At 43.0% G+C, this 14,258-nt stretch overlaps 2 protein-coding genes across 5 annotated transcripts in view; one reads left to right on the top strand and one right to left on the bottom strand.

The window, feature by feature from the left end:
* The window catches only part of nfkb1 (nuclear factor of kappa light polypeptide gene enhancer in B-cells 1), a 29,229-nt gene extending 25,931 nt beyond the window's left edge, over window positions 1-3,298 (top strand). For both annotated transcript variants that reach the window (XM_013912036.1, XM_013912037.1), the window contains exons 18-24: window positions 608-777; window positions 1,926-2,028; window positions 2,192-2,340; window positions 2,418-2,487; window positions 2,629-2,792; window positions 2,922-3,048; window positions 3,133-3,298. In XM_013912036.1, coding sequence (XP_013767490.1) covers window positions 608-777; window positions 1,926-2,028; window positions 2,192-2,340; window positions 2,418-2,487; window positions 2,629-2,792; window positions 2,922-3,048; window positions 3,133-3,227 — 878 coding nt within the window. In that variant the 3' untranslated portion in view covers window positions 3,228-3,298. The remainder of the gene's footprint in view (window positions 1-607; window positions 778-1,925; window positions 2,029-2,191; window positions 2,341-2,417; window positions 2,488-2,628; window positions 2,793-2,921; window positions 3,049-3,132) is intronic.
* Window positions 3,299-5,861: 2,563 nt separating this feature from the next.
* Window positions 5,862-12,592, bottom strand: LOC102197970 (ubiquitin-conjugating enzyme E2 2-like). 3 transcript variants are annotated; one of them, XM_005737734.2, is made up of 8 exons: window positions 12,165-12,592; window positions 8,826-8,889; window positions 8,706-8,737; window positions 8,349-8,426; window positions 8,117-8,222; window positions 6,987-7,080; window positions 6,825-6,875; window positions 6,254-6,317 (listed from the first exon to the last, which is right to left on the bottom strand). In XM_005737734.2, the coding sequence occupies exons 1-7, from the start codon at window positions 12,186-12,188 to the stop codon at window positions 6,827-6,829; spliced, it is 447 nt and encodes a 148-aa protein (XP_005737791.1). In that variant the 5' UTR covers window positions 12,189-12,592; the 3' UTR covers window positions 6,254-6,317; window positions 6,825-6,826. The 3 variants fall into 3 exon arrangements, with proteins under 3 accessions (XP_005737792.1, XP_005737791.1, XP_005737793.1); XM_005737736.2 differs by lacking the exon at window positions 12,165-12,592 and adding an exon at window positions 11,455-12,154; XM_005737735.1 differs by lacking the exon at window positions 6,825-6,875 and having other exon boundaries at window positions 5,862-6,317; window positions 12,165-12,588.
* Between the last annotated feature and the right edge of the window lie 1,666 nt (window positions 12,593-14,258).

Below are 14,258 nucleotides of genomic sequence, written 5' to 3'. Positions count from 1 at the left end.
CCGACGCTGACGGATCGTCACGGCAACACAGTGCTGCACCTGGCAGCTCAGCATGAGGGAGAAGGAATGATCCAGTTTTTACTGCAACACAGAGATATTGTTGACTTTATGTACCTAACCAAAAAAACACACACACACACACACACACACACACACACACACACACACACACACACAGAAAAACACATTTTTTCTTGTATCATAGGTGAAATGAGGCTTGGTGAGTTTTCAGGTTTAACAGACAAAGACACGGGCACGTCACAGAGAGCCTGATCAACTGTACACTTCCTATTATCCTTGAAAACTTCCCAGAGTTACTGAATGGAAATATCCTGAATAGCTTCACAGTCGAGTCCATTAATCATAAACGTCACCAAATGTGCGGCTCCAGCAGGGTTTTGTCTTTGTGGAGTTCGTGTTGTTTGATGAAGGTCGGTGTCATCGATCTGCGAGTTAGCACGACTACTTGAATCTGTAAAATCTTTTTTTGTAAGATTCCTGTTTTTGTCAAAGAGACAGTGCGGGGGTGTCGTTTTATGCAATGCTGTGTCAGACGTTATCGTTACTGTCATCTCATTTGAAAACCTACCGGTAAACATGTTTGCAGGTCTGTGTGCGATCCACCTGGCGGTTCTGGCCAACCAGCTGTTTTCTCTCAGGGAGCTGCTGGAGGGCGGGGCCAACGCAGAGGTCCAGGAACGCAGCTGTGGCCGAACGGCCCTCCATCTCGCCACAGAGACTGACAACGTATCGCTGGCGGGCTGCCTGCTGCTGGAGGTACGCCTGGGTTATTGGGCAGACTGGGAGCTAACAACCAATCAGAGCAGAGACCTTTGCTGAGGCTTTGCTGGCTCAGCATCAGAGCTGCAGCAAATCATTATCTCGTTAATAAAGTGGTTACACATTCATATCGATGCACAACTGTGAGAAAGAATTTTCATACAGGTGATGCACAGGTGAAACTAAACGTTTAATGTCGTCAGCATACAAAAGCATCAAAACTTTCATCTGTAAAGATTTTAAATTCTATTATAATTATGAAGTTCATTAGTTCAGTGTGACGGTGCTTCAGAATAACACAATAAAAAAGTCACACAGGCGGTAGAAAGAAACCCATAAATTCCGATCAATTACAAATCACTGATCGCAGAGACATGCAGGACTCGAGTGCAACATAAATTATGACATACAGTCAGTGTAAAATATGGGATGGTTCGGTAGTTGCACATAAATTACATGAAATGTTCTGGAAGATAGAGCACTGAGCATCGTCAGCATGCACGAGCGCTCAAAACTCTCAGTATAACTTAACCTACACAATAAACACACAATTAAAAAAAAGATAAAATACAAACGAGATCCTAATGTGTCTTTAAAAGTGACTTTAAAAGATACTGACAAAGAAATCTGGAGTTCTTCAGCCAGGAACCACAACCTCCCCTAACAGCAATGATTAGGAGTGGTAACTGTTGATTGGACAGTCCACTAAAGCTAAAGTTATTACATATTTTTCTGATATCTAAAGCTGTCCGTTTAGCTTCATAGGCTTACGTGGGTCCGCTGACTGGGGAGTGTAAGCAAACCCTTTGTAGCCTCGTCTCCAACTCCTCAGAGTGGACAGCGAGGCCTTCCTAAGTCAGCCAGGAGATCCGGTCTCTCCAGAGTGTCTCAGTTGGACATGCCTTTAACACCTGAACTGATCAGGTGGTCAAACAGTCCTAAATAAGTTTTTTAATGTTATTAAGAAGAAGATGCTGATGTTCTCTCTCTCCTTGATTTGACTTTAACTGATGAAGGATCAGATGACCGATGGAGTGTATGACGTCCAGTGGTGGGCGTCTCAGTGCTGAGGAATCTTTGTGTGATGTAACTTCACCTTTGAGTCGCCTTTGCATGAAGTGCTGTTTGTGTGTTTCTGCCATCAGGGAAACGCCAAGGTGGACTGCTGCACTTTTAATGGCTCCACCCCCCTCCACATCGCTGCGGGTCGTGGCTCTGTCAAGCTCACGGCTCTCCTCATGGCTGCAGGTAGATTTTTATTAAAGCTCAGAGTTCTTTTTTTCACCAGGAGCTCATTTACTAGCATCCACCTGAGGCCCCATCGTTTCTTACGGCTTCCTTTCTGAAGAGGACGAAGCCTGTGAGACGTCCTGATCTCGTGTTTAATAAGTTCGTATTTGGGTCTTTTCAGGTGCAGACCCACAGAAGGAGAACTTTGAGCCACTGTTCTTCAGGGAGGAGGATGAGGAGGAGAGCTGTGAAAAGGAGAGCGAGGAGGAGGAAGAAGATGAAGGTTACATCCCAGGGACAACTCCCTTCAACATGGCTGCCACCCCTCAGGTACACGTAGCTTCTGAGCCTCTGGTGGACCTCACGACACGAAGCAGATTAATGAACCCGCAGGTGTGTGTTTGCAGGTTTGGGATCTTCTGAACGGCAAAGAATACAAACCAAAAACACCTCAAACGGCCTTCGTCCCTCCTCAAGGTGAGCTCCTCCCCACACGTGGACACTTTATTACCCTGTGATTGACCACCGTGTTAGACGTGGTTCATTGTTTCATAACCACGAAATACAAAATCATGACATCGGCGCATCGGTTTGCTGATGACATGTTTGCGTGTGTAGGCGACCTGGCGAGCCTGGACACAGAGGTGAAGCAGGCGCTGTGTGGCACTCTGGAGAGTGAAGGATGCTGGGAGAATCTGGCTCACAGTCTGGGTCTCGGGATCCTCAACACGGCCTTCAGGCTGAGCCCCTCCCCCGCTAAAACCCTGCTGGACAGCTACGAGGTAACGCACACACACAACACACGATCTCACACACTCCGACACACACTCCAGCATCTGAATGTTCTCAGAAACCTGGGAAACGCCCCCTCGAGGATTTTGTGGATAAACTGCTTCCCGTCTCTCCTGCAGGTTTCCGGTGGAACGATCAGGGAGCTGCTGGCTGCTCTGAGGTCAGTCGGCGAGTGCAGAGCGCTGAGCGTCCTGGAGGAGGCGCTGCACGAGAGCGAGGAAGCGCCGGCCACCAGCGCAATGAGTGGTGAGCATGCGCACATAACGTGCACGTAACACCGACTGCCAAGTCACATGACCACGAGTCACTGAGCTGCGTTTGTGTTCGCAGGCGAGCTTCTGTGCGCTCGGGTTCAGGAACTGAAAGTGGACACTCGAATCGACAGCGGGGTCTGCGACAGTGGGGTGGAGCTTTCCACGGCGTAATGATCTGATCGGTCCACCTCCAGCTGAGTCCATCCATCCACCCGTCGTCCCTCGACTCGCTCTGGACCGAGTGCGACGCTCGTCCTCGTGATGGGTTCAGGGCTGAAAGTTTCTCTGAGCTTTTTAAACCAGTTTGTAGAAAAAAAGGGTCAAAAGAAAACTTGATTGTAGCGCGTGAAAACAGTCAAACTCAACTTTTACTTTTATTTTTTTTTTTTTTTGGCCACGACACTCCAGCAAAGACGGGGAGCAGCTTCTGTTCCCGAGGAGCCAATAAAGGAAAAACATACCAAAAATCCCCCCCGCCTTGGTAAGCTGACGTCTCCTTCTGAGGCGCGCTCTGTTTTCTGTGGATTCGATGGTAAAGTTGTGGATTTGGGGGGTTTTCTGTTCACTTCAACCGCTGAACGCTTCGCACAGTTTGTTCTTTCTGCAGCCGCCTGCAGAGAAAAGGTGCTACGAAACTGAAACGATTGTAAAGGATCAGATGTTCTGTAATCTGTTACTCGTCTGGTGTTAATCAGAGGGCAGAAACGCGCTGTGATGACACCTCAGATTAAAGAGAGGTTTACCACAATGGTGATGAAACTGGCCTCTCATGGGTTGATAACTTTAATCCACCTGCCACAGCCATTGTACGATGTGAGGATCTTAATCTTATTTTTCCTGTTGGTTTACAGCTACAGTTTACTCGCACAGGTGTTCCTAATAAAGTGGTCACTTTGGGCAGCATGAGCAGACTCTTCACGGACAGATTATTACGCGTGTTTTATTCAGACACCCCCCCCGACATCTGAAACTCTCCTCCTGGCGCTTTTTTTAAAGTATTATTTACTCTCTAAAATTTCAATGACGATATGTTTTCCTCTCGTGACGTCATCATGAACTGAACCTGGTTTTTATTTCGTGATTTTATTCTGTGGCACGAGTGCTGAGGGGAAACTCAGAGAAACGAAATGTAAGGCATTGTGGGAAAGGTAGTCCAGAGCTGTGGGTAGCTGCTGTTCCTGTTTCTGTAATCCAGCAGATGATATTTATGTTCCTGCCCTGCACTGTACAGTCAAACATGAGCTTTTAACCTTTTTTTTTAAATAAAATCTGATTGTTTTTTTAAAATAAATATTCAAATTGTGATTTATTTCCACTCACCTGCTCAGCTGTGGAGTTATCCAGAGAAGCTGAGATGTTGTGTTGAAAAGAAAACATGGTAAGAGTTTCTGATAATGACAACTGTGTGTGTTGGAGACTGCTAAACACTCAGTATATCACAGGCTCAGTTTGAAATAAAGGATTATTTTGAACTATAATCATGCAAAGTTTAACATCAGCTAACCCAGCGTGACCAGACAATGGTTAGGTCCAGTACCTCCAGTTATACTGAATATATCCCAGATTCATCCTGCAGCAGGACGATGAGTCTCAGCATCCACCCGGAGAGATAAAGGACAGGAACAAAAACAACTTGTATTGAACTTATGGAGGTGTTTATAAAACTGGTAAAACCTCCTAAAATCACTGAAGATATCAGCGAAACGAGAAGAAATAACCACAAAGGCTTTACGTCCCAAACATCTTTGATCTGTGATGAAGAGATACAAACTAGAGTTAAAACACTTTGTACCACAAGACGGCGCAGTTAGTCCAGGGCGATGCGGTAGACCTGGGGTAAACATTTAAACACCGCCCCCTGGTGGTTAAAAACATGACATGTTGAAAAGAAACGCTGAAAGCTGAGCTGCGATACGAAAAAAAAGTCTGAATGTCCTTCAGCTTGAGTTAAATTCTTAAAATTTTCTTTCTGAAACATTTCAGATGTGCAATTATATTTCTGTGTTTCCTTTACAACTTTGTGTTCCAGCTACTCTGAAAACAAGAAAAAGATCAAATCACTGTGCTGTTTTTGTTCGTTATGACTCTACATCACTCTTTTGTGTTTAATCACAAAGCCCGAAGGAATCCCGAGTAAATCTGAAGCTTCATAAATCCACAGTGATCATGATCACCATGACTGATCGTCACCAAAATGATCAGTTTGAGATTTTTTGGCTAGAATTGAGCAGCTCTGCTCTGTAAGAAAGACGTTACATTGGAGTTTTTAACATGTGAGATGTTTTCACTCTATTTTGTGAAGTAATTACATAATAGCTCCTGTTTTTTTATTCTTTAGTTGTTTTGTAATTCCTGGGGAGTCTGGCTAATGAGCCTCCAGAACCTTTTTTGTCATTTTACACTTATTTAATTTAAGCAGCATTTCTTCATTGTGTAGAAAAACTGTGACATTATGTTGAAACTGCTCTGTATTTCTTAATAAATGGGATTTAATGTGTGACTTATACTGACAGAAAGTCCAAACCACTTGTGATCTGTCTGTTCTCTCAGTGTGAAACGATTTTAACCTCCCTGAGCAGGAGGATTAATTTCGCTGATAACGGCGTTCATGTGACCTCTGAGCGTGGCTGATGATGTCAGGGTAGCGGCTCCTGCTCTCAGAGTCCACTTGTGTTTGTGACGAATAAAAAGAGTCTGTTTCCATTCTTCCACCTGTGAGCAAAGCAGAAACAGACTTTTTTATTCATCAGGAGGAGTCTCAGAGCAGGATTTGATTCCCTGGAATGAAAACAGGACAACAGGAGCTGCAATTTGTTCAGCTTTATTGAGAAAAACCATCACGGAGCTATTAGTTGATCGATCAGCCGCGGAGAGCTTGGTTTGTGTTCCAGTGCAAAAAGAGGACAACAGTGTTGGATGATGGATGAACTAACGGCTCTAACGGTCTAAAAACAAAAGAAACCAAAAAGCCTTCTTCTTCTTCTTTTTTAAAAAGCGGTCTCATCTGCAGGAGCAGTGAGTCCGCTCTGCTTCCTGGTTTCTCAGTTGGCACGTTGACGGCTCAGAGTCTCAGCCCTTCACCCGGAAAGCAGAAAAAACCCAAACAGACAAGCGATAAAAATCAAAGGATGGGACGGGAAGGAAAGGTGAACAAATTGCTGTTACAGGTGGATGAGAGGGGGGCGTGGCCACATGAGAAAACAGCAGGAGGCAGATCACATGGCGTATTTCTGAGTCCAGTCCTGAGCCGTCTTGTTGTACCTGCAGGGAGGGAGAGAAAAGGTGAGGAGGCGGGAGAGGCTGCAGGACGATGCCATGCCAGAGAAACGCAGACCAAAATCCACCTGCAGCCATTCACAGGAAACAAAACATCATTGTCACCGCTTTACTCCCACTCGCCACACGTGCAGTTTACCCCAACTGTTAAACACAGGACGCTCCTCAAGCAGCAACACCTGCAGTTCCTCTAAAGCCCACCAGAGGCTCCAGCAGTGAGTCAGTCCCCACAGAAATAAACATGTTTACAGCCTGATACACAAACTGTTTGGTCTCTATAGATAATTCCCCCTTCATAACACCTGTACATGTGTGAGTTTTATTATATCTCACGTCTTTAGGTTTGCGTTATTTTCTCTCCCTGTGACGTCCGCCAGGTCGTCCCTACCTGCGCTCCATGCAGTGAGAAAACTCTGCAGTCATGCTTTATTTGCTTCAACGTGCGTCTGAGACACAGAATCAGCAGGCAGCTCAGGTGAGCTTCACTCTTACCCTCACAGCATGGCATACTTCTCTGTCCACTCCCTGGCTAGTCTGTTATACCTGAGACCAAGCAGCAGGACACTCGGTTATAAACCTTCACCCGCTGCTCGAAGCCGCTCTCCTCGTCCTTTGAGCAGCCGATTACCTGCAGGTTAACAGGTGTGGACTCACCTCACAGGGTCTGTTTTGTAGATGCGGGCGATCTCTGGCACTAGCGGGTCGTCGGGATTCGGGTCACATAACAGAGAACAAATGGACAAAAGGACTGCAGAGAGGGAAAAGAGAGAGTCAGAGCAGCTCTGAGGTCTGCAGCGTGCTCCTGCTTTTCACACATGACTGAGTGATTATGAGTCTGTATGGGGGACAAAAACTGCCAACAAACAAGCAAACACATCACATTATAGGCAACAATTATTATGAAAATGTGTTATATCTATTATACTGATTTCATTTGCTTCATTATTTATTATTTACTTCTTTCTTAAAACTTTTTTTAATTTTTAATTTTCATTGTTTTAGTTTTGGCAGCTGTGGGCTTCCATATACACGCCTGCAACAAAGAAAAAAAGAAAGAAAAGAAAATGCATATGTTCAGGGAAATGTATATACAGGAGCAAAGCAAAAGTAAGATAGTACATTTAAAACATAAACAGGAAAATTATTTAAATTAGTTGAAAATGAAAAACTAACTCTTAAAAAATAAATGGAAAAATTAAAATATTAACAGAAAAATAAAGTAACAGGAAAATTTAACATACATAAATATGATGAGTAAATGAAAATATAATAGCATAATAATTAAAAGTAAGAAAAAAAATAGGTAAGTTAATAATTTAAAAAAAAAGGTAATAATAATAATAATAATAATGATAAAACCAAAATAAGTAAATAAATAAGGATGAAAATGCTTTAAAAATCAGATTTCAGCTTCAGGTTCAAACTTTATTTTCTGCTCTGTGAACAAACCTGTTTGATGTAAATATCATTATTACCTGTTACAAGGTGAAACTACAACCAAACAGCTCCACCTACTGGTCAAAACCTGTACTAACAGTAAAGAATCACTGCAGGACAAGTTTTTAACCATTTGTCTCCCTCTGACGGGAGCGTTAGAGTCGCTATCTATAAATGAGATGCCTAATTATAGAATCTTTATTAATAAACTACAAGAAAATTAAAGCTAAAAAAAACATATTTCACACATCTTTTCATTATTCTCACCAAAGGGGAGCAGATTTAAAAACTCAATTTCAGGGTTACAGACACAGAAACATTTGGCCGTTTATATGAATGTTTCTTACCTTTAGAGATAGTTAATGCTGGAGACCACTGTGATCTCAATATATCCAAACAGATGCTGCCATTACTGTTTATATTTGGGTGATAAATTCTCGTTGTAAAGGCGACCTGAGCGGGGAGAGGAACCGAAACGATTTAGCATCACTTCAAAATCTCAGACATGTATTCAATTTTTTTTATTTATTTTAATTTTAAGGAAGTTAAAAGGCTTCAAAGGTTTAATAAAAATTTTACCTTGGGGGGTTTGAAGGGATAATCTGTAGGGAAATGAATAGTCAGGAAAAATACGCCGCCCTGATAGGGACTGTCAGGCTGCAGTTAAAAACAGAGAGAGGTTAAACACTCACATGCTCACACCACGTCACTGCCAACAGTTTGTATAAATATCAGTGAAACGGCCCCTGAATCGGCTCGAACTCCGGCGCCGTTACACCTGCAGCAGTTCTGTGGATTCAGGTTTTACAAAAAACACGACTGCAGCGTTTCCCACAGAATCACGCTCAGCTAGGTTTTCAGTTTGTGCTTGTTTTGACAAACTAACTGCAGTTTTTAGCTCCAAACTCTGAGGCGGAGCAGCTGTTTGATACTTACAGGTCCCATAATAGTAGCTTGCCAATGAAACACTGTAAAAAAGAGGAGACGAGGGTTAGTGCAGCACACTCGTTCCTCTCTGTGAACTTTTGCGTAAAGAAAACTGAAAAGTGGTCTTACTGTCTTCGCCGACAGGACCGGCGGAGCACTGAGCCGGAGGATCTCTGGACAGGTCGGTTAGCTCCTGCAGAGGAACGACAGACGTTAAAGCCCTGCTGACTGACATCAGCAACGAGGACATTTACTGATGTTGGTCACATCGAGTTCACAGCTGTACTGGAAATGTGATGAAAAAGATAATATGGTAATAAAAACCCATCAGCAGACCCATGGGTTTCTAACGACCAGATGGCGAGTGGCTTGCAGTGGTTAACGCCGTTTACCAGTCTGTACACCAAAAACCTCCCCGCAGCCAGTTTGGTTGGGAGGAGGCTGCTGCTGCCACTCAGTGTAAGAAAAAAATAAACTACATTTTTTAAAAATGTTTTGCTTGCAAAGACGTGTTGACGTCCTGCTCAGAGCCGTCGCCGACATGTTGCCAACTGTTCACCGAGCACGCTCAGCTGACTGATTAATTGCATTTTAATTTTAATGAGGAAGAAGTGTAAGGTCTCGTTTTCTTTGAGCGGCCTCTTCGTGTGTCCTGTGTGGAGACCAGGCCTTTAAAGATGTCTGAATCCAGCAGTCAGGACTTGAAATAGCCGCGGTGAAGTTGTCAGGTTACGGGCTAAACTTGGCCGGCGGTGAATCAAACTCTAAATGTTACTGCGTCTGTGTGAGAGTTCAGAAACCCGCCGGGCGTTTCCTTGCTGAGATCTGCGATCATTTCTGATGTTTCTAATGCAAGTGGCTGTTGAGCTGCTTTAAAACGACTTTTTATTCTTCTAGCAAATAAGTAACTGAGCGTGACCACAGCTTTATTCTGAAGGAAATAAATAAGAGGCATTTACTTTGAAAAGCCTGAGGGTTGGTCTCCTGTGTGAAGGCTGCATTAAAACACTCGGACACACTCAGGCTTTTATTGATGTGTAAGCAACAGAGTCTATTTTTACCGTTGACAGAAGAGCCGAGAAAACACACGGCTGTCATAGGACGGGTGGTTTGTGTTTCCAGCCTGAAGCCAAACTGCCGTGTGTGTGTGTGTGTGTTGGTATGTGACATACGGCTCGTCTTTCAGGTTCGGCCGAGTTTAGGAGGCGAGCACAAAAACGCTTCCTCAAAAACTCCTCACTGCCTCCATTTTTATTTATTTATATTTCCAGTTATTCTACTTATACTTAACTAAAGTTAAGAACAATTATTTTGAATGAAATAAATAAACAGTGCACCAGTAACACTAAAAATACTTTGAATAAATTTTATGCTGGATTTAAATTTAAAAACGGCAAAATTAAAATAAATAAAAACATCTGAAATGCTGTCGACATTAAAACAAACAAGTTTTAAAAAATTATTATTTTTCTAAATTTTAAATAGCCTACAGATACACTAAATTTACATCCGTGAAAATAAAGAGTAAATAAAATTAATTAAGCTAAATATTGCTGGATGAGGTGCATTTAAAAAATAAAATTATCTTTAAAATTGCCCATAAGCACAACAAGAGTATGAAGCAGAGAGCCTGATTTAACCGAGTACAGCAGTCAGCGCCGCTGGGATTCCCGTTGTCACTGATCTAAGCCTGGCTATGTTAAACACATTGAACCTAACAGCAGACCCTCACTGAGCACGCTCAGTAAAAACAGCCATTATGTCTAATGAGCACTGTTTTCCCCTGTAGAGATGTTTGTATGGATTTCCTGATAAGCTGAAGGGTGAAGACGCGACATCTTGGTTGGTCAGCGTCCACCTCTGCGTTTGTAGTTTACGCTCGCCATCGAGGGCGCCAGGCTTTGGTGTCGTTTCAGCAGCCATGTTGAAGACATGAGTGCACAATCATGTTGGCCTTTACCACCATTTCAGTGGAGCTCAGTTATTCCTCTGTACAATAACCAGATTATACAGAGAGAGCTGGAAAGACGACTTTCTGGGAAAAATCCTGCGATTTCTTTGCTTCCTGTTTTCATCGCCTAACATTTCAGATTTCCTAGCAAACGAAAATCTGTTTATGTTATTGTTTTATAGAACAAAATGAAACAAAATATATAGAGAGGAGGAAGGAAAACAGCAAAAAAAAAAGAATTAAAACATGAAGAGCCCTGAACTCCAAAGACTGACTCTCGGGCAGAGAGAACTGATTTCTGACGTCAGGTCCGTGCATAGAAGTCGTCTCAAAAAAGTGAGCTTTCCTCGTTTTGCGGTCTCACTGATTCACATTCTGTATGGAAACACCAACATCTGTCCATCTACAGCTCAGCTTGTGCCAAAACGTGATCGTCTGTATTTAAACTGCTGTAAACGACTTGTTGACCTATAAAATGTGAAACATGTAAAATGCATTCCTCGTGAATGACGTCAATATTTCTTGAGCTACAAACAACATTCCTGTCACAAGGTAGAAGCCACAATAAGTGACTTTTATATATCATTTACCGACTTCAAAGGTCTCATTTACATTAAAAATATATTTTTTTAAAAAGAGATCTGGCAACAAGTATAAAAATAGATCTATAAAGATGTTATAATTGACCAAAAATCATGGACTGGTTATAATGTAGGTAAAATAACACAGTTGTTGAGATTCTTGCAGATAATTTCTTTCTTTTATCTATAACCCCTTTGTAAATCCTGCTCACTAACGTCTATTTACCAACATTGGAAATTGGCAACACCGTCACACTGTGAGCACTTTGTGGAGATGAAGGTATTCAGGATGAGGGGTAGAAAGACATCTGTCAGCATCTGGACTGAAAGCAGCAACCTGGAGGTTAGCGTCAGCTGCTCTCACCTGTCCAAACACAGCAGGGTCCCTCGGCCCTGACGGACAGACCTGCAGAGATGCACTTTAATGTGAACACAAACACACATTTACAAACTCTTCGTGTCTGTGGGTGAAAACCATCAACTGTAATCACAGCTGCCGGAGAAATGCAAAGGAATAAAAATGTGTATATGTAAATGTGACGGAGAGACTAAAAAAGAAGGGTTAGTAATTGTAATAACGTAATAAACTCTGACAGCTAATGAGCTCAGCGGAACCGAGCAGGAATCACGGAGAAGAAACCAAGTTTATTTTAAAAGGAACCAAAGAGCAGAGCAGCTTCAGGCCTGGACCATCGTTAGGTCTGAACCCCGAAAGACCCGCACTGAGGCTGATTCTCGGCTCAAACCTGCCCCCGAGTGCGGCTGATTCCAGCACATAAAACACGACTCACTGTGCGGCTGCACGGAGCTGCATTTCACCTGGTTTAATGCGAAATGCTGCAGCTGCAGTGCAGAGGGCAGGCTAACTGCTAGCTCCCAGCACACAAACGCCACACACGATGTTAAATAAACGTGAAACAGAGGGCGGTGTGTTACCTTAGAAATTCGTTTTAAAGCCATTATGTCTGCGAGAAGGGACCGGTTGTCGAGGAGGAGGTGCAGGAGGAGGAGGAGGCCAGCTAGGTGTCGCTAGCTAACTAGCATCTAGGAGTGTGCTAGCTGTGCGGCTGTGAGCTAAGCTAGCTTGGCTACACAAACTGCAGCGATGTTCCGTTAAAACTCGACTTTTTCACGTCGCAGAGTCCAGCACATCAGCCCCGACTTCAGGCTGACACTCCGATAACGGCCCCGGGACCACCGAAAGCTCAAAATGTCTTCCGTTACACACCGAGCAGCTGTCAGACAACCGGGAACAGGAGGTCTCACTCCGACCTTGTTTCCGGACACCAAATAAGAACCACCGATAGGGTGGAGGTCTCACTCCGACCCTGTTTATTATCCAGAAGACCTACTGGCATCAGCAGGGCCGAAGCCACCTGCTACAGAGGTCTGAGGCAGTGTTGCCAACTCCTCAGTAAGGAAAATCGCTATTGGCTGTCCTAAAAGTTGCTAGAAGTCGCTAAATGTGTGTGAATGTGTGTGTGAATGGGTGGATGACAGGTTGTGTAAAGCGCTTTGGGGTCCTTATAGGGACTAGAAAAGCGCTATACAAATACAGGCCATTTACCATTTAAATGACGTCATCACCTAATTTGCATAATTGGTCATGCTAATGTAATTGTAACCTACATTGTAGGAGAGGAAAAATAACATCGTGGAAGAGACATAAAGTGAGTAAAAACGTCCTAAATGCATTTGGAATTTATTTAGAACTACAAATAAAATTTCTTTTAGCAATTATTGTATGTCTAATGTCACAATTCCAACCCAACTCCTGTGGTGAGTAGTAGTAGGTGACCTGAAATAGGCACTCTGGTTGAGTTACTTTGTGTGTGTGTTTATAAGTAGTTTTAAACCTTGTGATCCACAAAACAACATAACAGTAAAATAAGAACTGACTGCTACAGTCAGCGCTGGAGCAGCGGCTTCGCTCATGCGCGATTCATTTGCAGTTGGGGCGCATAGATGTGAACATCTCCTGCCCTGATAGCAGCTGGGGGAGGACTATCCTCCGCCCGTGAGCGCCTTGGCACCGGCGAGGTGCCCACGGCAGCACCCGCTGCTTGTTGAGAGTAAGAGCAATATGTGCTTTCACGTCAAAAAGTCGTCATAAATAAGTCTCCAATAACACCAGAAAAAGTCGCTAGTCGCTTTTTAGAAAAAAAGTCGCTAAGGGGGTCCTCCACACATGCCAACAAAGGCAGTTTCATTTGCGTTTACTAATATTCAAGAAAAGATTGTTTGAAAATGGGGATTATTTTATTTACTTTGTTTTAAAGGAAACATATATTTATTAGTTGACTTATTTTATTGGTAATAATGATAACTGCTGGTTGCAACCTAACACTACAGAAATTGTTAATTATTACTGTATTTTTGTTAAAATAAATGTCTTTATTTAAGTATGATCTGCTCATTCACACAGAGAAAAAGGTTTTATATGGAAAATAAACAACATTTCAAATATTTTCACAGCAGTTAACAACAATCATATTTTCTGCTGTTTTTAAAAACATTTATTTCATTGAAGTCTGAGAAAAAAAAAGCCCGTTCATTCAAATTAACAGAACAAATAAAATAAGTTATAATATAAGTTATAAAAGGAAGTGGAAGTATTAAAAATTCCTTGCTTCTATCTCCACTTGGCTTTAATTTTTTGGGGAGTTGAGTATTCTGTTACATCTATTGATCACTATTGTTCCAGACGGTTATTGGCAGTTTAATCACTGAGTAGTGATGTGTCGGTCCTGAATGAAATGGCTCTTAGAGTCGACTCTATGACGTGAATGAAGCGAGCCTGCTCCTTATCGAGAGCCGTGGGTTTTTTTTCTTTCTCTCACTCTCTCGCGCTTTTTTTCGCTTCACTCTGCACGTGAGCCTTGTGCTTTACTGGGCAGAGGGGGGCGGGGCGGTAGTTACACAGCAGTAGCACAGGAACAGAGCAGGAGTGAGAGAGAGAGAAAGAGAGCCAGGGACAACAACGTCACATTAGAAAGGTCTAGTAATCATCCACAACCATAGCTGGACTGG

The sequence above is a fragment of the Pundamilia nyererei genome, unplaced genomic scaffold (assembly GCF_000239375.1).
Source record: "Pundamilia nyererei isolate P.nyererei 1_Seehausen unplaced genomic scaffold, PunNye1.0 scaffold00079, whole genome shotgun sequence".
Classification (NCBI taxonomy): Eukaryota; Metazoa; Chordata; class Actinopteri; order Cichliformes; family Cichlidae; genus Pundamilia; species Pundamilia nyererei.
Note: the sequence above shows the minus strand (reverse complement) of the source record. Positions and strands in the feature narration are given on the sequence as shown.

What these genes read in the sequence shown, in the direction of transcription:
- LOC102197970 (XM_005737734.2), bottom strand. Translation starts at nt 12,188, where the DNA reads ATGGCTTTAAAACGAATTTCTAAG. An exon ending in CTTTAAAACGAATTTCTAAG is followed by an intron (nt 8,890 to 12,164) that starts GTAACACACCGC and finishes GTTCCTCTGCAG; the next exon opens with GAGCTAACCGACCTGTCCAG. An exon ending in AAGCTACTATTATGGGACCT is followed by an intron (nt 8,427 to 8,705) that starts GTAAGTATCAAA and finishes TTTTAACTGCAG; the next exon opens with CCTGACAGTCCCTATCAGGG.